The sequence below is a fragment of the Heterodontus francisci genome, chromosome 43 (genome assembly GCF_036365525.1).
Source record: "Heterodontus francisci isolate sHetFra1 chromosome 43, sHetFra1.hap1, whole genome shotgun sequence".
NCBI classification, from domain to species: Eukaryota; Metazoa; Chordata; class Chondrichthyes; order Heterodontiformes; family Heterodontidae; genus Heterodontus; species Heterodontus francisci.
In genome coordinates this window covers 28,041,412-28,064,772 of record NC_090413.1, presented here as the reverse complement: position 1 = coordinate 28,064,772, position 23,361 = coordinate 28,041,412, and the positions used below count along the sequence as shown (strand labels likewise).

The 23,361-nt window shown below is 51.1% G+C and overlaps 1 protein-coding gene across 3 annotated transcripts in view; it reads right to left on the bottom strand.

Moving 5' to 3' along the window:
- Positions 1-23,361, bottom strand: part of LOC137355573 (adenylate kinase isoenzyme 5-like) — a 77,961-nt gene that overhangs the window by 14,877 nt on the left and 39,723 nt on the right. For 2 of the 3 annotated variants that reach the window (XM_068020831.1, XM_068020832.1), the window contains exons 10-11: positions 4,378-4,413; positions 3,032-3,195 (exon numbers count right to left, since the gene is read on the bottom strand). In XM_068020831.1, the coding sequence (XP_067876932.1) occupies positions 3,032-3,195; positions 4,378-4,413 (200 nt within the window). The remainder of the gene's footprint in view (positions 1-3,031; positions 3,196-4,377; positions 4,414-23,361) is intronic. The other variant, XM_068020833.1, reaches the window with a different exon arrangement.

The following is a 23,361-nucleotide window of genomic DNA, read 5'->3' as shown; positions in this document are numbered from 1 at the left end:
TGAACAAGTGAATTAGTAACAGCTAAATCTAGGACTGATTTTTATTTATTTATTTAGAAATACAGCACTGAAACAGGCCCTTCGGCCCACCGAGTCTGTGCCGACCAACAACCACCCATTTATACTAATCCTACGTTAATCCCATATTCCCTACCACATCCCCACCATTCTCCTACCACTTACCTACACTAGGGGCAATTTACAATGGCAAATTTACCTATCAACCTGCAAGTTTTTGGCTGTGGGAGGAAACCGGAGCACCCGGAGGAAACCCACGCAGACACAGGGAGCACTTTCAAACTCCACACAGACAGTACCCAGAATTGAACCCGGGTCGCTGGAGCTGTGAGGCTGCGGTGCTAATCACTGTGCCAACCTAATGCTGGGAAGATCTTTACACACACAATGATCAGAAAAGCATTCTGGAAAAAGTTGTGTAATGGGAGAGACGTTGGTCAGGTCACTTTGGATGGATTAAGATGAGGCTGACTGATCTTCATCATCTTCATCTGACTGATCGCTTCACCACAATAGTTCAGCACATTCTCAGGGCAACTAAGGATGGACGATAAATGCCAGCCTCATCAGTGATGCCCACATTGCAAAAACAAGTTCAAATTGTCTTGTGCTCTAGTTTGCTTGAGTCAGTCCAGAACAAGAGGTTAACCTTAAAATCAGAGCCAGGCCGTTCAAGGGTGATGTCAGGAAGCACTTCGTCACACAAAGGGGAGAGGAAATCTGGAACTCTCTCTCCCAGAAAGCTGCTGAGGCCAGAGATCAAATAAAAATGTTAAAACTGCGGTTGATAGATTTCATTAGGCTATTCAGGGATAGGGAACCAAGGCGGATAAAGGGAGTTACGATACAGATCAGCCATGATCTAACTGAATGGTGGAACAGGCTCGAGGGGCTGAATAGCCTCCTCCTGTTCATATGCTCTCAACCTGCCTTTGATTAACCAATAAAACTTTCGGGTTAATTGAGAGACCACATGGAGTATCCACTTATTCCCACGGATAGTTCATTACCTGATAACAACAACTTATATTTATGTAGTGCCTTTAACATAATAAAACATCCCAAGGTGTTTCACAGGAGCCTAATAAAACAAAGTGTGACACCGAGCCACATAAGGAGATATTGGGTCAGATGACCAAAAGCTCGCTCAAAGAGGTGGGTTTTAAGGAGGAAAGTGAGGTTTCGGAAGGGAATTCAGCAGCTGAAGGTGGAGCGATGAAAATCAGCAATGTACAAGAGGCCAGAATTGGATGAGTGCAGGGATTTCAGAGGGTTGTAGGGCTGGAGGAGATTACAGAAATAGGGAGGGGCGAGGCCCTGGAGGATTTAAAACGAGGATGCGAATTTTAAAATCAAGATGTTGCTTGACCCAGGAGCCAATGTAGGTCAGAGAGCACAGGGGTGATAAGTGACGGGACTTGGGCGAGTTAAGACACGGGCAGCAGAGTTTTGGATGAACTCAAGTTTATAGAGGTAGTTCAATAGAAGGAAGCTCGATTCCAATCTTTGTCCCTTCTTTCCTGAAGGCATTGTCTCTAATCCTGTCTGTAACATGCAGCTCATTTCATGCACCCAGTGAACTGTAGGAGGAGCAAGAAAAGAACACTTGCTTTGAAGTAAAGACATAGTCTCAGTATCAATACCGCTAGCAGAATTCTGTGACGTGGCTTTGTAACCATTGAGAACTCGATTATCGACACACACGGGTAACACTGTGTAGAGAAACACTGGAGGGAACATTACATTGCAGGAGGTCCTACTGGTAGCAGCAACCCCAGGATAAGCCTGGAACATAAAATAAAAGCAAAATACTGCAGATGCTGGAAATCTGAAACAAAAACATAAAGTGCTGGAAATACTCAGCAGGTCTGGCAGCGTCTGTGGAGAGAGAAGCAGAGTTAACGTTTCAGGTCAGTGACCCTTCATCAGAACAGAATAGTTCTGAAGAAAGGTCACAGACCTGAAATGTTAACTTTGCTTCTCTCTCCACAGATGCTGCCAGACCGGCTGAGTATTTCCAGCACTTTTTCGTTTTGTTTCAGCCTGGAACTTGTCTGCAGGACAACATCCTCATGGGGGTGGGTGGGGGGGGGGGGGGGGTGCGGGCGGCGGTGGAGTGAAATGGAAAAGGAAACAAAATGTATTGCAAGAAAATTTGAAGAGGTAAATCCTGAGATCCGAGGCAGACGCGTATGAGGAACTGAAATCTGTGAATGGATAAGCAGTGCAGACTTGGTGGGAGGGCAATAGAGTGTGCGCTGGAGGGGCATTACCAAAGAGAGCACACAGCTCTCTTGTTCCAGTCTCCATATAATATAGCACAGGAGTAGGAGGCCATTCGGCCCATCATGCCTGTGCTGGCTCTTTGAAAGAGCTATCCAATTAGTCCCACTGCCCTGCTCTTTTCCCATAGACCTGCAAATTTCTCATTTTCAACTATTTATCCAATTCCCATTTCAAAAGTTACTATTGAATCCACTTGCACCACCAACCATGATATCAGGAAGTTCAGAATTGTTGTGTGGAATGTTTCAGGACTAGTGTCTTGATCCCCAGTGTTTTCACGATTATGACAGGGTCTGAGAAAGGTGATTCCAGTAAACCACTTGGAGAATGGTCTGCGACATCTCCAGGGAGCAAAATACTGTCAACAACCATTTCTGTAGACCCAGGATTCTTTATACCATAAGGCATGGAAATTCAGTCAGCCTCACTGTGAGAGAAGCTTTTGAGGCAAAACCTCAGAGACAGGTTCCAATTCAAGGGGACAGTGAGATTGGAAGTGAGGGGAGAGTGGGGCCTACACTATTCAGGAGCTGTGGATCTATCCAGCAGGTAAAGGCAGACAAGATCAACAGCTTCAAGGGGCAATGAGAAGTGATTTTTGAGGAGGAAGGATTGAGGGATGTAGTGAGGAGGTAAGCAGCTGAAAGCTGTTTCTAAAACAAATGATATTCTTGCAAGTAAGTGTTCAGTTTGGAACAGCTCTGGATCACACAGTCAGATTACTCACCAATGGCACCAGACCTCCGTCAATCATGATCTTCCTAATCTTATTACCTCGCTCTGTTTCATTGCTGATCTCCTTACGAAGGAGGTTCCCTGTGGACAGATGTGTGAAACCGTATTTCTCCATCATCTTCACACACTGGCTCCCTTTGCCAGATCCAGGCCCCCCTGCAACATCACAGAGTGTCGATGTTCACAGTAAGCTGTGCAATATCCTTCCTAGTTTATTTCTTTACAAACTTTTCCCTCATTTCAGTGAACTTTGTATATAGAACAGCAACTTGTATTTATATAACACCTTTAAAGTAACAAATCACCCCAAGGCACTTCACAGCAATGTATCAAACACTGAGCCACATAGGGAGATATTAGGACAGGCGACCAAAAGCTTGATCAAAGAGGTCGGTTTTAAGGAGCGTCTTAAAGGAGGAGAGAGAGAGGCGGAGAGGTTTCGGGAGGGAATTCCAGAGCTTAGGGCCCAGGCAGCTGAAGGCACGGCCGCCAGTGAAGAAAGGATTGAGGGAGATGGTGAGGAGGTAGTGCAGTGATTAAGATCAGGGATGCACAAGAGGGCAGAACGAGAGGAGTACAGATATCTTGGAGGGTTGTGGAGGTTACAGAGGTAGGGAGGAAGCGAGGCTATAGAGGGATTTCAAAACAAGGATGAGAATTTTCAAATTGAGGTGGTGCTGGAGTGGGAGTTGCACAGGATGACGACGGGTGAACAAGTACAAGTTAGGACACAGGCAGCAGAGTTTTAGATGACCTCATATTTAGGGAGGGTAGAAGGTGGGAGGACAATAGAGTGTGCGCTGGAGGGGCATTACCAATGAGAGCACATAGCTCTCTTGTTCCAGTCTCCATATAATATAGCACAGGAGTAGGAGGCCATTCAGCCCATTGTGCCTGTGCTGGCTCTTTGAAAGAGCTATCCAATTAGTCCCACTGCCCTGCTCTTTTCCCATAGACTTGCAAATTTCTCATTTTCAACTATTTATCCAATTCCCATTTCAAAAGTTACTATTGAATCCACTTGCACCAGCCTTTCAGCGTGTTCCAGATTACAACAACTCGCTGTGTAAAAAGATTCATCTCCCTCTCTTAGTCCTCCGGTTATCGACCCTCCTGCCACTGGAAACAGTTTCTCCTTATTAACGCTATCAAAACCCTTCGTGATTTTGAACACATCGATTAAATCTCCCCTGAACTATCTCTGCCTGAACGAGAGCAACCTCAGGCTTTGATGATAAATTATATTATTTATTGTAATTTATTAATATACATGTTGTCTGACCATCTTCAAGCTTTACACTAGATTCCAGAAAAAGATGCAAGATTTATTTTACTCACCAATTACAAAGATAATTTTGGTGACTTTCAGCTTTTCTGTAAAACAGACATTTAGAATTTCATGGTTAAAACAATTTTTGAAGTTGAATTTTCTTCACAATTTGGTTTTCTTGCTCGTGCCATATGACGAATCACAAGAGGGGACCTTGTGGACCATGATGGCATCACTCACCGGGCATGACCTCCGATTTCACAGCCACACATTATTCAAGTGAAACAAGGACACAAGACAGGTGAATGAAGGCTACCTGTCCACCAGAGGGAGCCGGCAAGTCATTCCTCAACAGAAGCTCAGCACCTGGACAGGGTGCAGTGCTGACCGGCCATTTGCTCTCACTTTATCTCTGCTTCTCTTCAGAAGGCTCTGACTTGTGTCAGCCATGGCTCAGAGGGTAGACATTCTCACCCCAGAGTCAGAAGGTTATGGGTTTGAGTCTCACTCCAGAAATTTAAGCAAAAACTCCAGGCTGACATTCTCAATGCAGTACAGAGGGAGTGCCGCACTGTCAGAGGGTCAGCACAGAGGGAGTGCCACACTGTCAGAGGGTCAATACAGAGGGAGTGCCGCACTGTCAGAGGGTCAATACAGAGGGAGTGCCGCACTGTCAGAGGGTCAATACAGAGGGAGCACTGCACTGTCAGGGGGCAGTACTGAGGGAGCGCTGCACTGTCAGAGGGGCAGTACTGGAGGAGCACTGCACTGTCAGGGGGCAGTACAGAGGGAGCACTGCACTGTCAGAGGGGCAGTACAGAGGGAGCACTGCACTCAGAGGGTCAGTACAGAGGGAGCACTGCACTGTCAGAGGGGCAGTACAGAGGGAGCACTGCACTGTCAGAGGGGCAGTACAGAGGGAGCACTGCACTGTCAGAGGGGCAATACTGAGGGAGTGCTCCACTGTCAGAGGGGCAGTACTGAGGGAGCGCTGCACTGTCAGAGGGGCAGTACAGAGGGAGCACTGCACTGTCAGAGGGGCAGTACAGAGGGAGCACTGCACTGTCAGAGGGGCAGTACTGAGGGAGTGCTGCACAGTCAGAGGGGTGTACTGAGGGAGTGCTGCACTGTCAGAGGGGCAGTACTGAGGGAGTGCTGCACTGTCAGAGGGGCAGTACAGAGGGAGCGCTGCACTGTCAGAGGGGCAGTACTGGAGGAGCACTGCACTGTCAGGGGGCAGTACTGAGGGAGTGCTGCACTGTCAGAGGGGCAGTACAGAGGGAGCACTGCACTGTCAGAGGGGCAATACTGAGGGAGTGCTGCACTGTCAGAGGGGCAGTACTGAGGGAGTGCTGCACTGTCAGAGGGGCAGTACAGAAGGAGCACTGCACTGTCAGAGGGGCAGTACTGAGGGAGTGCTGCACTGTCAGAGGGGTGTACTGAGGGAGTGCTGCACTGTCAGAGGGGCAGTACAGAGGGAGTGCTGCACAGTCAAAGGGGTGTACTGAGGGAGTGCTGCACTGTCAGGGGGCAGTACTGAGGGAGTGCTGCAGTGTCAGAGGGGCAGTACAAAGGGAGCACTGCACTGTCAGAGGGGCAATACTGAGGGAGTGCTGCACTGTCAGAGGGGCAGTACAGAGGGAGCACTGCACTGTCAGGGGGCAATACTGAGGGAGCACTGCACTGTCAGAAGGGCAGTACAGAGGGAGCGCTGCACTGTCAGAGGGGCAGTACTGAGGGAGTGCTGCACTGTCAGAGGGGCAGTACAGAGGGAGCACTGCACTGTCAGAGGGGCAATACTGAGGGAGCACTGCACTGTCAGAGGGGCAGTACAGAGGGAGCACTGCACTGTCAGAGGGGCAATACTGAGGGAGTGCTCCACTGTCAGAGGGGCAGTACTGAGGGAGTGCTGCACTGTCAGAGGGGCAGTACAGAGGGAGCACTGCACTGTCAGAGGGGCAATACTGAGGCAGTGCTGCACTGTCAGAGGGGCAGTACTGAGGGAGTGCTGCACTGAGGGGTAGTACTGAGGGAGTGCTGCACTGTCAGAGGGGCAGTACAGAGGGAGCACTGCACTGTCAGAGGGGCAGTACTGAGGGAGTGCTGCAATGTCAGAGGGGCAGTACTGAGGGAATGCTGCACTGTCAGAGTTGCCATCTTTTAGATGAGATGTTAAACTGAGGCCCCCGTCTCTCATCTCAAACAAACATAAAATATCCCATGGCCTTTTCTTGAATAAGAGCAGTGAGTTCTCCCCAGTGTCCTGACCAATATTAATCAACATTATTAAAACAGGGAGCTTGCTGTGACTACACTTCAAAAGTACTTCATTGGCTGTAAATCACTTTGGGATGTCCTGCAATTGAGATACATAAATGTCCCAGTTTTAACCTGACTGACATGTTTTACACTCCATCCGACCTACTCCCTGTTGATTTTTCTGTTGGATATCAGGGTGTTTGAACAGGTGCCAGTCCAGTTCCAAATCAGCTGCACTTTGATACTAACTGATATGTTATTAGGCAGAGAATAATTCCCATTAATTTCAATAGATCACAAGCTGCAGATTCCTAACACATCTCAGAATTTTGATTTAGGATTCACCCCTTAATAAGTCACCAGCGCTCCCAAAACCCCATCTGAAGCCCAAAACAGCAGAAGCCAGAGAGTGAGAAATACTGAGTGGAAATGGGATGGAGTCCCTGTGCATGGAGGGCTGGATTACTGGGACTTGCAGACACTTAGGGCTGATTCTCTGGGGCCCCCCACTGTGAAGTTGGCAATGGAGGCTGAGGGGGGAGAGTGGGTTGGGGGGATGGCACCAGAAATACTGGCGCCGGGCAATGTGTCAGTTTCAAGGCATCAATCCCAGTGCTGGCAACACTCACCAGGGCAGGAGGATACAGCTCTCCTCTCAAATCAGGCCAACTAAACTTGTTAAAAAGCTCTGTTAGACCTGGTCAAGAGCTTAAAGGAGTCGACAGCTTACCCGCGCCTTCAGAAACTGACCAGCTGAGGGAGGCGGGTACAGAATGGGGAGCCAGTCATGGCTGCCTCAGGGCAACACCGCAGCCCCATAGAGGGTCACTGTGGCAAAGGGGGACTGGGCAGTTGGTCATGAGGGTGCCCTTGGTGCTGTGCAGGTGGTGGGTCAGTGGGCACTCAGCACTCAGGCATTGAAGGGGGTCGTCACCCCTCCCCGACTGGCATTGCAGGGGCAGAAGAGCAGGGACCAAGGCCTCCAATCGGACAGCCATCTGTCCATTGGGCCCAGTGGCGGAGGAGAAACAGCCTCCACAGGAAAGGCGGAACCCGCACAGCAGGAGGACACCACAGAGGAAAGAGGGGCAGGAAAGCAACAGAGGGCCAACTCTCAACACAGGATCTACTGCCGAAGACGGAGCTACCTGGAGATGACCGAAACCCAGTGCCACAGGAGACTGCGACTCTCCAGGCAGATGGTTACAGACAGCTGTTCCCTTGTTGTCAAAGACCTCATACCTCACAGCACTGGTCCCTAATGACTGCCAGTGGCCTTCAAAGTCACTGTGGCCTTGAATTTCTTTGCTCCTGACTCTTTCCAAAAATCATCTGCGGACTTTGATGGCATTTGAAAATGGCTGCATTCCACTGCAGCTCATAGGTCACAGATGCCCTCATTGCCAGAGCTGGACAGTACATTCATTTCATGACAGACGAGGCCTTGCAGACACAAAGGGCATTGGGCTTCACTGCCGTCGCAGGATTTCCCCAGGTGCAGGCTATCATGATTGCACCCATGTGGCCATCAAGGCACCCAGTGACAAGCCAGTGAGATTCATGAACTGGAAAAGCTTCCAATCCCTCAATGTTCAGGTGGTCTGCAACTACAATAAGAGTTTCCTCCATGCGTGTACTGATGCTTCTGGCAGCTGCCATGACTCCTTCATCCTCTGCTAGTCCAGGCTGCCGCAGATCATCACTCCAACCCCAAAGTGCATGGTTGGGTCCTAGGGGACAAGTGATATCCCTTGAAGAGATGGCTACTCACCCTTCTATGACAGCCCTAGGCAGAGGCACAGAGGCGATACAACCAATGCCTGCTGTTCACTAGCTCCACCATTGAGCAGGCCATCAGGCTTCTGAAGATGTGATTCCAGTGCCTAGACCAGTCAGGTGGCACTCTCCAATACACTCCTGCAAGGACCTCAGTCATTGTGGTGGCTTGCTGCGCTCTCCATAACATGGCCCACCAGAGAATCTTGAGGATGGTGAGGCCTTGGAAGGAGACAGCTCACTAGGGGAGGAGCAGGAGGTGAGGGAGGAGGAGGAAGAGGGGGCAGAGAGGGAGTAACAATGAACCGAGAGGTGCCCCTGCTGCACGATGAGGTGGCCTCCTCCTGTCACCCTCTGGGATGAGGACCTCCCTCCTCTCCCTCACAGCCTCCAGTTTAGATCCAGGTCGCCAGTGATGAAGTGAGGGGCTGTGCTGCCCTGGGCGCCCGGCCTCAATCTCCCTGTAACATCTCACTTCCCTGTGGTGCTGTGGCAACTTTCTGCCACAGGACAACCAGCAGCCTCAGTGATGGCTGCCACGGGGAGTCTACAGGAGGCCGACACCTCATCTGACCCACTTCCTTTCCCATCCCCCAATGGCTCCAATTGGACAGGAAATCCATCTCCATGCCAATGAAGGGTTCACCCTCCATGAAAATCTGAACTTTAATCAGTTTCCCATTGGAAGTGCATTCCTGATCCGCAAACAAAGCTACCTCCTGTCCCCGCCCATCATGACAAAAATTCAGCCCTTAGTCTCCAGAGAAGGCTAGCTCTCACTGTACTGGGCTAGTCCTCACTGTACTGGGCTAGCTCTCACTGTACTGGGCTAGTCCTCACTGTACTGGGCTGGCTCTCACTGTACTGGGCTAGTCCTCACTGTACTGGGCTAGTCCTCACTGTACTGGGCTGGCTCTCACTGTACTGGGCTAGTCCTCACTGTACTGGGCTAGTCCTCACTGTACTGCGCTAGTCCTCACTGTACTGGGCTGGCTCTCACTGTACTGGGCTAGCTCTCACCGTACTGGGCTAGTCCTCACTGTACTGGGCTGGCTCTCACTGTACTGGGCTAGTCCTCACTGTACTGGGCTGGCTCTCACTGTACTGGGCTAGTCCTCACTGTACTGGGCTAGTCCTCACTGTACTGGGCTGGCTCTCACTGTACTGGGCTAGTCCTCACTGTACTGGGCTAGTCCTCACTGTACTGCGCTAGTCCTCACTGTACTGGGCTGGCTCTCACTGTACTGGGCTAGCTCTCACCGTACTGGGCTAGTCCTCACTGTACTGGGCTGGCTCTCACTGTACTGGGCTAGTCCTCACTGTACTGGGCTAGTCCTCACTGTACTGGGCTGGCTCTCACTGTACTGGGCTAGTCCTCACTGTACTGCGCTAGTCCTCACTGTACTGGGCTGGCTCTCACTGTACTGGGCTAGCTCTCACCGTACTGGGCTAGTCCTCACTGTACTGGGCTGGCTCTCACTGTACTGGGCTAGTCCTCACCGTACTGGGCTAGTCCTCACCGTACTGGGCTAGTCCTCACCGTACTGGGCTAGCCCTCACCGTACTGGGCTAGCCTTCACCGTACTGGGCTAGCTCTCACCGTACTGGGCTAGCCCTCACTGTACTGGGCTAGCTCTTACTGTACTGGGCTAACCCTCACTGTACTGGGCTAGCTCTCACTATACTGGGCTAGTCCTCACTGTACTGGGCTAGTCCTCACTGTACTGGGCTAGCTCTCACTGTGCTGGGCTAGTCCTCATTGTACTGGGCTAGCTCTCACTGTACTGGGCTAGCCCTCACTGCACTAGGCTAGCTCTCACTGTACTAAGCTCACTCTCACTGCACTGGGCTAGCTCTCACTGTACTAAGCTCACTCTCACTGCACTGGGCTAGCCCTCACTGCACTGGGCTAGCTCTCACTGTACTAAGCTCACTCTCACTGTACTAAGCTCACTCTCACTGCACTGGGCTAGCTCTCACTGTACTAAGCTCACTCTGTACTAAGCTCACTCTCACTGCACTGGGCTAGCTCTCACTGTACTAGGCTCGCTCTCACTGCACTGGGCTAGCTCTCACTGTACTAAGCTCACTCTGTACTAAGCTCACTCTCACTGCACTGGGCTAGCTCTCACTGTACTAGGCTCGCTCTCACTGCACTGGGCTAGCTCTCACTGTACTAAGCTCACTCTGTACTAAGCTCACTCTCACTGCACTGGGCTAGCTCTCACTGTACTAAGCTCACTCTGTACTAAGCTCACTCTCACTGCACTGAGCTAGCTCTCACTGTACTAGGCTCGCTCTCACTGCACTGGGCTAGCTCTCACTGTACTAAGCTCACTCTCACTGTACTGGGCTAGCTCTCACTGTACTAAGCTCACTCTGTACTAAGCTCACTCTCACTGTACTGGGCTAGCTCTCACTGTACTGGGCTAGCTCTCACTGTACTAAGCTCACTCTCACTGCACTGGGCTAGCTCTTACTGTACTAGGCTCGCTCTCACTGCACTGGGCTAGCTCTCACTGTACTAAGCTCACTCTCACTGTACTGGGCTAGCTCTCACTGTACTAAGCTCACTCTGTACTAAGCTCACTCTCACTGTACTGGGCTAGCTCTCACTGTACTAAGCTCACTCTCACTGTACTAAGCTCACTCTCACTGTACTGGGCTAGCTCTCACTGTACTAAGCTCACTCTGTACTAAGCTCACTCTCACTGCACTGGGCTAGCTCTTACTGTACTAGGCTCGCTCTCACTGCACTGGGCTAGCTCTCACTGTACTAAGCTCACTCTCACTGTACTGGGCTAGCTCTCACTGTACTAAGCTCACTCTGTACTAAGCTCACTCTCACTGTACTGGGCTAGCTCTCACTGTACTAAGCTCACTCTCACTGTACTAAGCTCACTCTCACTGTACTGGGCTAGCTCTCACTGTACTAAGCTCACTCTGTACTAAGCTCACTCTCACTGCACTGGGCTAGCTCTTACTGTACTAAGCTCACTCTCACTGTACTGGGCTAGCCCTCACTGTACTAAGCTCACTCTCACTGCACTGGGCTAGCTCTCACTGTACTAAGCTCACTCTCACTGTACTAGGCTCGCTCTCACTGCACTGGGCTAGCTCTCACTGTACTAAGCTCACTCTCACTGCACTGGGCTAGCTCTCACTGTACTAAGCTCACTCTCACTGTACTAAGCTCACTCTCACTGCACTGGGCTAGCCCTCACTGCACTGGGCTAGCTCTCACTGTACTAAGCTCACTCTCACTGCACTGGGCTAGCTCTCACTGTACTAGGCTCGCTCTCACTGCACTGGGCTAGCTCTCACTGTACTAAGCTCACTCTCACTGTACTAAGCTCACTCTCACTGTACTAAGCTCACTCTCACTGTACTGGGCTAGCTCTCACTGTACTAAGCTCACTCTCACTGCACTGGGCTCGCTCTCACTGCACTGGGCTAGCTCTCACTGTACTAAGCTCACTCTGTACTAAGCTCACTCTCACTGTACTAAGCTCACTCTCACTGCACTGGGCTAGCTCTCACTGTACTAAGCTCACTCTCACTGCACTGGGCTAGCCCTCACTGCACTGGGCTAGCTCTCACTGTACTAAGCTCACTCTCACTGCACTGGGCTAGCTCTCACTGTACTAAGCTCACTCTCACTGCACTGGGCTAGCTCTCACTGTACTAGGCTCGCTCTCACTGCACTGGGCTAGCTCTCACTGTACTAAGCTCACTCTCACTGTACTAAGCTCACTCTCACTGTACTGGGCTAGCTCTCACTGTACTAAGCTCACTCTCACTGCACTGGGCTAGCTCTCACTGTACTAGGCTCGCTCTCACTGCACTGGGCTAGCTCTCACTGTACTAAGCTCACTCTGTACTAAGCTCACTCTCACTGTACTAAGCTCACTCTCACTGCACTGGGCTAGCCCTCACTGTACTAAGCTCACTCTCACTGTACTAAGCTCACTCTCACTGCACTGGGCTAGCTCTCACTGTACTAAGCTCACTCTCACTGCACTGGGCTAGCCCTCACTGCACTGGGCTAGCTCTCACTGTACTAAGCTCACTCTCACTGCACTGGGCTAGCTCTCACTGTACTAAGCTCACTCTCACTGCACTGGGCTAGCCCTCACTGTACTAAGCTCACTCTCACTGTACTAAGCTCACTCTCACTGCACTGGGCTAGCTCTCACTGTACTAAGCTCACTCTCACTGTACTAAGCTCACTCTCACTGCACTGGGCTAGCTCTCACTGTACTAAGCTCACTCTCACTGTACTGGGCTAGCCCTCACTGTACTAAGCTCACTCTCACTGCACTGGGCTAGCCCTCACTGCACTGGGCTAGCTCTCACTGTACTAAGCTCACTCTCACTGTACTGGGCTAGCCCTCACTGTACTAAGCTCACTCTCACTGTACTAAGCTCACTCTCACTGCACTGGGCTAGCTCTCACTGTACTAAGCTCACTCTCACTGTACTAAGCTCACTCTCACTGTACTAAGCTCACTCTCACTGTACTGGGCTAGCTCTCACTGTACTAAGCTCACTCTGTACTAAGCTCACTCTCACTGTACTAAGCTCACTCTCACTGCACTGGGCTAGCTCTCACTGTACTAAGCTCACTCTCACTGCACTGGGCTAGCCCTCACTGTACTAAGCTCACTCTCACTGTACTAAGCTCACTCTCACTGTACTGGGCTAGCTCTCACTGTACTAAGCTCACTCTCACTGTACTAAGCTCACTCTCACTGTACTGGGCTAGCTCTCACTGTACTAAGCTCACTCTCACTGTACTAAGCTCACTCTCACTGCACTGGGCTAGCTCTCACTGTACTAAGCTCACTCTCACTGCACTGGGCTAGCCCTCACTGCACTGGGCTAGCTCTCACTGCACTGGGCTAGCTCTCACTGTACTAAGCTCACTCTCACTGCACTGGGCTAGCCCTCACTGCACTGGGCTAGCTCTCACTGTACTAAGCTCACTCTCACTGCACTGGGCTAGCTCTCACTGTACTAAGCTCATTCTCACTGCACTGGGCTAGCCCTCACTGCACTGGGCTAGCTCTCACTGTACTAAGCTCACTCTCACTGCACTGGGCTAGCTCTCACTGTACTAAGCTCATTCTCACTGCACTGGGCTAGCTCTCACTGCACTGGGCTAGCTCTCACTGTACTAAGCTCACTCTCACTGCACTGGGCTAGCCCTCACTGCACTGGGCTAGCTCTCACTGTACTAGGCTCGCTCTCACTGCACTGGGCTAGCTCTCACTGTACTAAGCTCACTCTCACTGTACTAAGCTCTGTCACAGTGCTGCCCCTCAACACTGCACCAGCTTCAATGACATTCAATTGTTTCTATTTTGAAGGATGAACAATGACATTTACAGACATTGCAGTAATGAAGAGAATTTTCCCTCATTTATCTCTCTTGTTGGCATTGGAGAAGTCAGATTTCTAGCAGTGATGTTACGAGGCACCAGTGTCAACAAGAGGTCTGTTTCTGTTTCTGTTTCTGGGACAAGGAAGCAATCCCTGCTTTTGTTTTTTCCAAGTGTTTCTAGAATTACCTTTCACTTCGTCACATATCTGTACAGAGTCACCACTTTTACAGTTCCCCATTCCACTCTCCTGTCTCGTGTTCTGGCTCCTGATATCTTCCTGTACCCAATGAGTACAACCTCACCAATATTGCTGCTGTTTGCCTTTTTCCTTGTTTTTCTACTGGTCACCCAGTCATTGTGACTTAACAGTGGGAGACCTGGACATCACCCCTGTGCTGCACATTGGCTGGATTACATCCAAGCACAGTGCCATTTAGGAAAGTGTAATAGGCAGGGTGAAAGGGCAGGAAATGCAGTAAAGTCTCCTGGTGAACCAGTGTATTATTGAGCAGTCTCTGACTCTACAGGGGCTGTATGATGAGTCACCGTCTAACACAGGCTAACACGACCAACCAAATGTTATGTTGACCAATGAAATGTTATGTTGTTCCCCTTTCTGATTCTGTTGATGTCACAATGGCCACTGCTGCACTGAATCTTCCACTTTTATTCCCAAGTTCCAGTGATGTCGTCCTACTCACCCTTCCTCTGCCCTGCATCCTCACTTTGTAAGAAGCAAAACTCTTCACAGTCTTTTACTCCACCCAGTTATTTGCAGTGACCTCTCCTCCCTCAGCCGTCCTGTCCTTCCACAACCTACCACCACTTCCAAAACAAACTTGCCATCCACTGATCTTGTTGATTCACCTTGTCCTTTTTGTCCTTCTCTTTCCTCTTGCTCGTGCTGCATGGGCTTTGGCTCAGGGTCTGTGCTCTCAGTGAACTATGGAATCAATTGCCTGTTACAGCAGGTAATCTGCTCAGTCCTGCTGATATCATCTGAATAGATGATGTCACAAAGAATGACACCTCTGATTTCTGAAATGTGCAAATTATTATCTTGACAGTACGAGGAACACCGTGACATTAAAAAGGCAAAGAACATTCTGACATCACAACAGCTGATCTGTGAGCTTTGGATTTAGGGAAAATGAACCCTGGTCACTCCAGTATCAGAACACATTATCTAATGATGACCTTCACTGCCTCTGAGTGACGGACACAACAACTTGATCACCTTGAGACAAAGCCAGGATTTGTATATATATCCATCGGAAACAAAGAACAAACTTCTCCACTTCAGGATGTGCTAAAGCACTGTACAGCATTGAAGTGCTTCTGAGATGTCACTGTTGTAATGTAGGGAGAGATATCAATATGTATAGGCAGGTAATCCTGAGATTAATTACAGGTTATCTGCTATTGGTTAATGAGGTGATAGGAAATTGGAGATTGTTGGCTCCATTTCAGAGAACGTAACACAGAAAAACTCCTCTGTTTATACTCTGGCAATGAAATGCAACACTTAAAGTGTGACAGACTTAACACACCAGCATATCTCCAGCTCACGGGAAGAGAGAGGAAAGTTTGTTTTATGAACACAGGAGCTTTACCCGTAAAACACAAGATTACTACATGCTGACAGCTAGATCTGTTTCTGTTAAAGGTTACTGTCAGGTAAGAGGCTACAGATATACTGGCTCTGGTTTTCTTGGAGATTTTATTTCTTATACATTGTTTGAAAAGTGTGACTTAGAAATTTGAGTGTGAAACTAAGTGTTATAGGTCGGTGTGACAGACCTGGAAACCAGCCTGGTTATAAAGCAATGAATGAGTTTCTCTGCTGTGTAAATGAGGAGCTGTCCTGGTTCACATTGACAGGGTGTGTTAATGTATATAATCGAGTGCAGGAGAGTGTCCCTTTAAAGTTGGAAGATGTAATTACTGTGATATTTTGAATAGGCTGACAATTAAAGCCTGGGTTGTTTGACAGGTCAGTTAAGATGTTGGGAGACAATGTTGAACAAGTCAGTTTTTGGAGGACAAGGTAATTCATTTATAAAGATTGTTTTTCATTTATAAAGAAGGAAGCAGACTGCAGAAGGTTATCCAACAGTCACAAACTTTGGTTAAAATGTTCAAACTTTCCTGCATTTACACCCAGATTGGAACCAGTCAACTGTTTTTAGTTTGTTTCATTTTCTCTATGGTTTCACTGAGAACGTGGAGGTGAGAACAAACAACATCAAGCTTGGGAGTCAATCACATGGCAAGAATCTAAAATAAATTTACCTAACTCATTTGCTTAAATTAGAATATATTTGACTATGGTTAAGTGTGACTGAGAGGTGTGACAGCGTTCTATTAGAGAGTGTTACACAAAGGTGTCACATGAAGTGAGTGACAGGGTGCGAGGGGGCTTTCTATTTGCACTAATATGTTAGAGATGGAGCCCCTCGTGGTAAATCAGAGCAAAGTGTTTTACAATACAGCAAGATCATTACCAGGTAAAAGAATATTCATATGCAGCAAAAACCCCTTACAAAGGGATATAACTGATGTTAATTAAGAAGAAACTTGCATTTACATAACACCTCATCAAATCTCCCAATAGCCAAAAGCATTTCACAGCCGAGTAATTATTGTTTGAAGTGCAGTCACTGTTGTTATGCAATGAAACAGAGAAACCAATTTGCACACAGCAAGCTCCCACAAACAGCAGATGAATGAACTAACCAGTTAATCTGCATTTGCTCTGTTGATTGAGGGAGGAATATTAGCCAGGAGACCCGGCAGAATTCCAATGCTCTTCTTTGAAATCACACTGTGGGATCTGTTACATCCACTTCAACGCACAGACCTGGCCTTAAGCAGCACAATTTGGAATTCGAAGTGTATGATGCATGATGTGTAACAGATGGGAACGTGTTCTGGACAGAAAGTGTATGATATGGAAAGCGTTCGGAATGTTATTAGTGAATTCGATCATTGCCAAGAGAGGCGAAGAGTGCCACAATTTTCAGAGCTGGGGAAAGGACGTTTTAGACTGGCTTCTGTAAGATGGGTCAGGATTTTAACACAGTGAGATTCCAGGATAAAGGAAACGTAGGACAGTATAATCACCACTCGCTGGATCGAGTAACTGCACCGATTAATATAAAATCTGCTCTTACCCACTGTCAGTCTGATTAACACCAATTAACCAGACTATCAGCAGACATCTCTAACACTCACACAGGAAACAGGTCTAAATAAAACAACTGAATGATAAATAAGAAAAGCAAAGCATTGGCTCTTCCGAACTGTTCTTGCTCCTTGACATTTTCATTTTTTAATAAATTGAATCGTGTGCAAAATCCACAAGAGCTTTGTATCTGCAGTGCCCTGAATGGCTGGTACCTCTTGCATCTAACCTCACATATTGTGTGTTGCCTTCGGTGCACACTGGGCTAACAGAGGGGAGAATACAAGACACAGTCAGACTCCAGAGGCAGAAAGTGCAGGGGATTTGGTTTCAGGTTGGACCCCTGCTGTTTGCTTTCATGAGTTCCCGAGAAGCACTTTCTGTCTGACTCTCTCGCCTTCCCTCAGAAGCTTGCTCACACACTGTGTCCACACCTTTATTGTTTGGAACTGGACTGCTTCTGTTGGATTTAGAAATTGAACTGAGAAGGTCTCCCTTGAGACAAGTAGATGGTGACATTTCTGTCATGACTGCTGAAGACTGATATAAAAAGAAGAAGGATTTGCATTTCTGTAGTGCCTTTCACTATCTCAGGACATCCCAAAGAACTTTGTGAATTGTTATCACTACTGCAATGGAGGAAACATGCAGCCGATTTAGGCACAGCAAGATCCCAAAAACAGTAATGTGATACTGACCAACTAATCTGTTTTAGTGATGTTGGTTGAGAGATAAATAATGGCATGAGGTAGAACTTCCTTGAATAACACCATGGGATCTTTTACATTCACCTGAGAGGGCAGATGGGGCCTCGGTTTAACATCTCATCGGAAAGAGAACACCTCCGACAGTTCAGCACTCCCTCAGTACTGACCCTCCGACAGTGCAGCACTCCCTCAGTACTGACCCTCCGACAGTGCAGCACTCCCTCAGTACTGACCCTCCGACAGTGCAGCACTCCCTCAGTACTGACCCTCCGACAGTGCAGCACTCCCTCAGTACTGACCCTCCGACAGTGCAGCACTCCCTCAGTACTGACCCTCCGACAGTGCAGCACTCCCTCAGTACTGACCCTCCGACAGTGCAGCACTCCCTCAGTACTGACCCTCTGACAGTGCAGCACTCCCTCAGTACTGACCCTCCGTCAGTGCAGCACTCCCTCAGTACTGACCCTCCGACAGTGCAGCACTCCCTCAGTACTGACCCTCTGACAGTGCAGCACTCCCTCAGTACTGACCCTCCGACAGTGCAGCACACCCTCAGTACTGACCCTCCGACAGTGCAGCACTCCCTCAGTACTGACCCTCCGACAGTGCAGCACTCCCTCAGTAGTGACCCTCCGACAGTGCAGCAAACCCTCAGTACTGACCCTCCGACAGTGCAGCACTCCCTCAGTACTGACCCTCCGACAGTGCAGCACTCCCTCAGTACTGACCCTCCGACAGTGCAGCACTCCCTCAGTACTGACCCTCCGACAGTGCAGCAAACCCTCAGTACTGACCCTCCGACAGTGCAGCACTCCCTCAGAACTGACCATCCGACAGTGCAGCACTCCCTCAGTACTGACTCTCTGACAGTGCAGCACACCCTCAGAACTGACCCTCCGACAGTGCAGCACTCCCTCAGAACTGACCCTCCGACAGTGCAGCACTCCCTCAGAACAGACCCTCCGGCAGTGCAGCACTCCCTCAGAACCGACTCTCTGACAGTGCAGCACTCACTCAGTACTGACCCTCTGACAGTGCAGCACTCCCTCAGAACCGACTCTCTGACAGTGCAGCACTCACTCAGTACTGACCCTCTGACAGTGCAGCACTCCCTCAGTACTGACTCTCTGACAGTGCAGCACTCCCTCAGTACTGACCCTCCGACAGTGCAGCAAACCCTCAGTACTGACCCTCCGACAGTGCAGCACTCCCTCAGTACTGACCCTCCGACAGTGCAGCACTCCCTCAGTACTGACCCTCCGACAGTGCAGCACTCCCTCAGTACTGACCCTCCGACAGTGCAGCAAACCCTCAGTACTGACCCTCCGACAGTGCAGCACTCCCTCAGTACTGACCATCCGACAGTGCAGCACTCCCTCAGTACTGACTCTCTGACAGTGCAGCACACCCTCAGAACTGACCCTCCGACAGTGCAGCACTCCCTCAGAACTGACCCTCCGACAGTGCAGCACTCCCTCAGAACAGACCCTCCGGCAGTGCAGCACTCCCTCAGAACCGACTCTCCGACAGTGCAGCACACCCTCAGTACTGACCCTCCGACAGTGCAGCACTCCCTCAGTACTGACCCTCCGACAGTGCAGCACTCCCTCAGTACTGACCCTCCGACAGTGCAGCAAACCCTCAGTACTGACCCTCCGACAGTGCAGCACTCCCTCAGTACTGACCCTCCGACAGTGCAGCACTCCCTCAGTACTGACCCTCCGACAGTGCAGCACTCCCTCAGTACTGACCCTCCGACAGTGCAGCAAACCCTCAGTACTGACCCTCCGACAGTGCAGCACTCCCTCAGAACTGACCATCCGACAGTGCAGCACTCCCTCAGTACTGACTCTCTGACAGTGCAGCACACCCTCAGAACTGACCCTCCGACAGTGCAGCACTCCCTCAGAACTGACCCTCCGACAGTGCAGCACTCCCTCAGAACAGACCCTCCGGCAGTGCAGCACTCCCTCAGAACCGACTCTCTGACAGTGCAGCACTCACTCAGTACTGACCCTCTGACAGTGCAGCACTCCCTCAGAACCGACTCTCTGACAGTGCAGCACTCACTCAGTACTGACCCTCTGACAGTGCAGCACTCCCTCAGTACTGACTCTCTGACAGTGCAGCACTCCCTCAGTACTGACCCTCCGACAGTGCAGCAAACCCTCAGTACTGACCCTCCGACAGTGCAGCACTCCCTCAGTACTGACCCTCCGACAGTGCAGCACTCCCTCAGTACTGACCCTCCGACAGTGCAGCACTCCCTCAGTACTGACCCTCCGACAGTGCAGCAAATCCTCAGTACTGACCCTCCGACAGTGCAGCACTCCCTCAGTACTGACCATCCGACAGTGCAGCACTCCCTCAGTACTGACTCTCTGACAGTGCAGCACACCCTCAGAACTGACCCTCCGACAGTGCAGCACTCCCTCAGAACTGACCCTCCGACAGTGCAGCACTCCCTCAGAACAGACCCTCCGGCAGTGCAGCACTCCCTCAGAACCGACTCTCTGACAGTGCAGCACTCACTCAGTACTGACCCTCTGACAGTGCAGCACTCCCTCAGAACCGACTCTCTGACAGTGCAGCACTCACTCAGTACTGACCCTCTGACAGTGCAGCACTCCCTCAGTACTGACTCTCTGACAGTGCAGCACTCCCTCAGAACTGACCCTCCGACAGTGCAGCACTCCCTCAGTACTGACCCTCTGACAGTGCAGCACTCCCTCAGTACTGACCCTCCGACAATGCAGCACTCCCTCAGAACTGACCCCCGACAGTGCAGCACTCCCTCAGAACTGACCCTCCGACAGTGCAGCACTCCCTCAGAACTGACCCTCCGACAGTGCAGCACTCCCTCAGAACTGACCCTCCAACAGTGCAGCACTCCCGCAGTACTGACCCTCCGACAGTGCAGCACTCCCTCAGTACTGACCCTCCGACAGTGCAGCACTCCCTCAGTACTGACCCTCCGACAGTGCAGCACTCCCTCAGATCTGACCCTATATCGGTGCAGCGCTCCCTCAGTACTGACCCTCCGACAGTGCAGCACTCCCTCAGTACTGACCCTCCGACAGTGCAACACTCCCCCAATACTAACCCTTCGACAGTGCAGCACTCCCTCAGAACTGACTCTGACAGTGCAGCACTCCCTCAGTACTGACCCTCCGACAGTGCAGCGCTCCCTCAGTACTGACCCTCCGACAGTGCACACTCCCTCAGTACTGACCCTCCGACAGTGCAGCGCTCCCTCAGTACTGACTCTCCGACAGTGCAGCACTTCCACAGTACTGACTCTCCGACAGTGAAGCACTCCCTCAGTACTGACCCTACATCGGTGCAGCGCTCCCTCAGTACTGACCCTCCGACAGTGCAGCACTCCATCAGTACTGACTCTCCAACAGTGCAGCACTCCCTCAGAACTGACCCTCCGACAGTGCAGCACTCCCTCAGAACTGACCCTCCGACAGTGCAGCACTCCCTCAGAACTGACTCTGACAGTGCAGCACTCCCTCAGTACTGACCCTCCGACAGTGCAGCGCTCCCTCAGTACTGACCCTCCGACAGTGCACACTCCCTCAGTACTGACCCTCCGACAGTGCAGCGCTCCCTCAGTACTGACTCTCCGACAGTGCAGCACTTCCACAGTACTGACTCTCCGACAGTGAAGCACTCCCTCAGTACTGACCCTACATCGGTGCAGCGCTCCCTCAGTACTGACCCTCCGACAGTGCAGCACACCATCAGTACTGACTCTCCAACAGTGCAGCACTCCCTCAGAACTGACCCTCCGACAGTGCAGCACTCCCTCAGAACTGACCCTCCGACAGTGCAGCACTCCATCAGTACTGACTCTCCAACAGTGCAGCACTCCCTCAGAACTGACCCTCCGACAGTGCAGCACTTCCACAGTACTGACTCTCCGACAGTGAAGCACTCCCTCAGTACTGACCCTACATCGGTGCAGCACTCCCTCAGTACTGACCCTCCGACAGTGCACGCTCCCTCAGTACTGACCATCCGACAGTGCAGCCTTCCCTCAGTACTGACCCTCCAACAGTGCAGCGCTCCCTCAGTACTGACTCTCCAACAGTGCAGCACTCCCTCAGAACTGACCCTCCGACAGTGCAGCACTCCCTCAGAACTGACCCTCCGACAGTGCAGCACTCCCTCAGAACTGACTCTGACAGTGCAGCACTCCCTCAGTACTGACCCTCCGACAGTGCAGCGCTCCCTCAGTACTGACCCTCCGACAGTGCACACTCCCTCAGTACTGACCCTCCGACAGTGCAGCGCTCCCTCAGTACTGACTCTCCGACAGTGCAGCACTTCCACAGTACTGACTCTCCGACAGTGAAGCACTCCCTCAGTACTGACCCTACATCGGTGCAGCGCTCCCTCAGTACTGACCCTCCGACAGTGCAGCACTCCATCAGTACTGACTCTCCAACAGTGCAGCACTCCCTCAGAACTGACCCTCCGACAGTGCAGCACTCCCTCAGAACTGACCCTCCGACAGTGCAGCACTCCATCAGTACTGACTCTCCAACAGTGCAGCACTCCCTCAGAACTGACCCTCCGACAGTGCAGCACTTCCACAGTACTGACTCTCCGACAGTGAAGCACTCCCTCAGTACTGACCCTACATCGGTGCAGCACTCCCTCAGTACTGACCCTCCGACAGTGCACGCTCCCTCAGTACTGACCATCCGACAGTGCAGCCTTCCCTCAGTACTGACCCTCCAACAGTGCACGCTCCCTCAGTACTGACCCCCCGACAGTGCAGCACTCCCTCAGAACTGACTCTCTGACAGTGCAGCACTCCCTCAGAACTGACTCTCCGACAGTGCAACACTCCCTCAGTACTGACACTCTGACAGTGCAGCACTCCCTCAGTACTGACCCTCCGACAGTGCAGAACTCCCTCAGAACTGACTCTCCGACAGTGCAGCACTCCCTCAGAACTGATTCTCCGACAGTGCAGCGTTCCCTCAGTACTGATCCTCCGACAGTGCAGCACTCCCTCAGTACTGACCCTCCGACAGTGCAGCACTCCCTCAGTACTGACCCTCCGACAGTGCAGCACTCCCTCAGAACTGACTCTCTGACAGTGCAGCACTCCCTCAGTACTGACCCTACATCGGTGCAGCGCTCCCTCAGTACTGACTCTCCAACAGTGCAGCACTCCCTCAGAACTGACCCTCCGACTGTGCAGCACTCCCTCAGAACTGACTCTCTGACAGTGCAGCACTCCCTCAGAACTGACTCTCTGACAGTGCAGCACTCCCTCAGAACTGACTCTCTGACAGTGCAGCACTCCCCCAATACTAACCCTTTTACAGTGCAGCACTCCCTCAGAACTGACTCTCTGACAGTGCAGCACTTCCTCAGTACTGACCCTCCGACAGTGCAGCACTCCCTCAGTACTGACCCTCCGACAGTGCAGCACTCCCTCAGTACTGACCCTCCGACAGTGCACGCTCCCTCAGAACTGACCCTCTGACAGTGCAGCACTCCCTCAGTACTGACCCTCCGACAGTGCAGCACTCCCTCAGTACTGACCCTCCGACAGTGCAGCACTCCCTCAGTACTGACCCTCCGACAGTGCAGCACTCCCTCAGAACTGACCTTCTGACAGTGCAGCACTTCCACAGTACTGACTCTCCGGCAGTGCAGCACTCCCTCAGAACTGACCCTCCGACAGTGCAGCACTCCCTCAGAACTGACTCTCTGACAGTG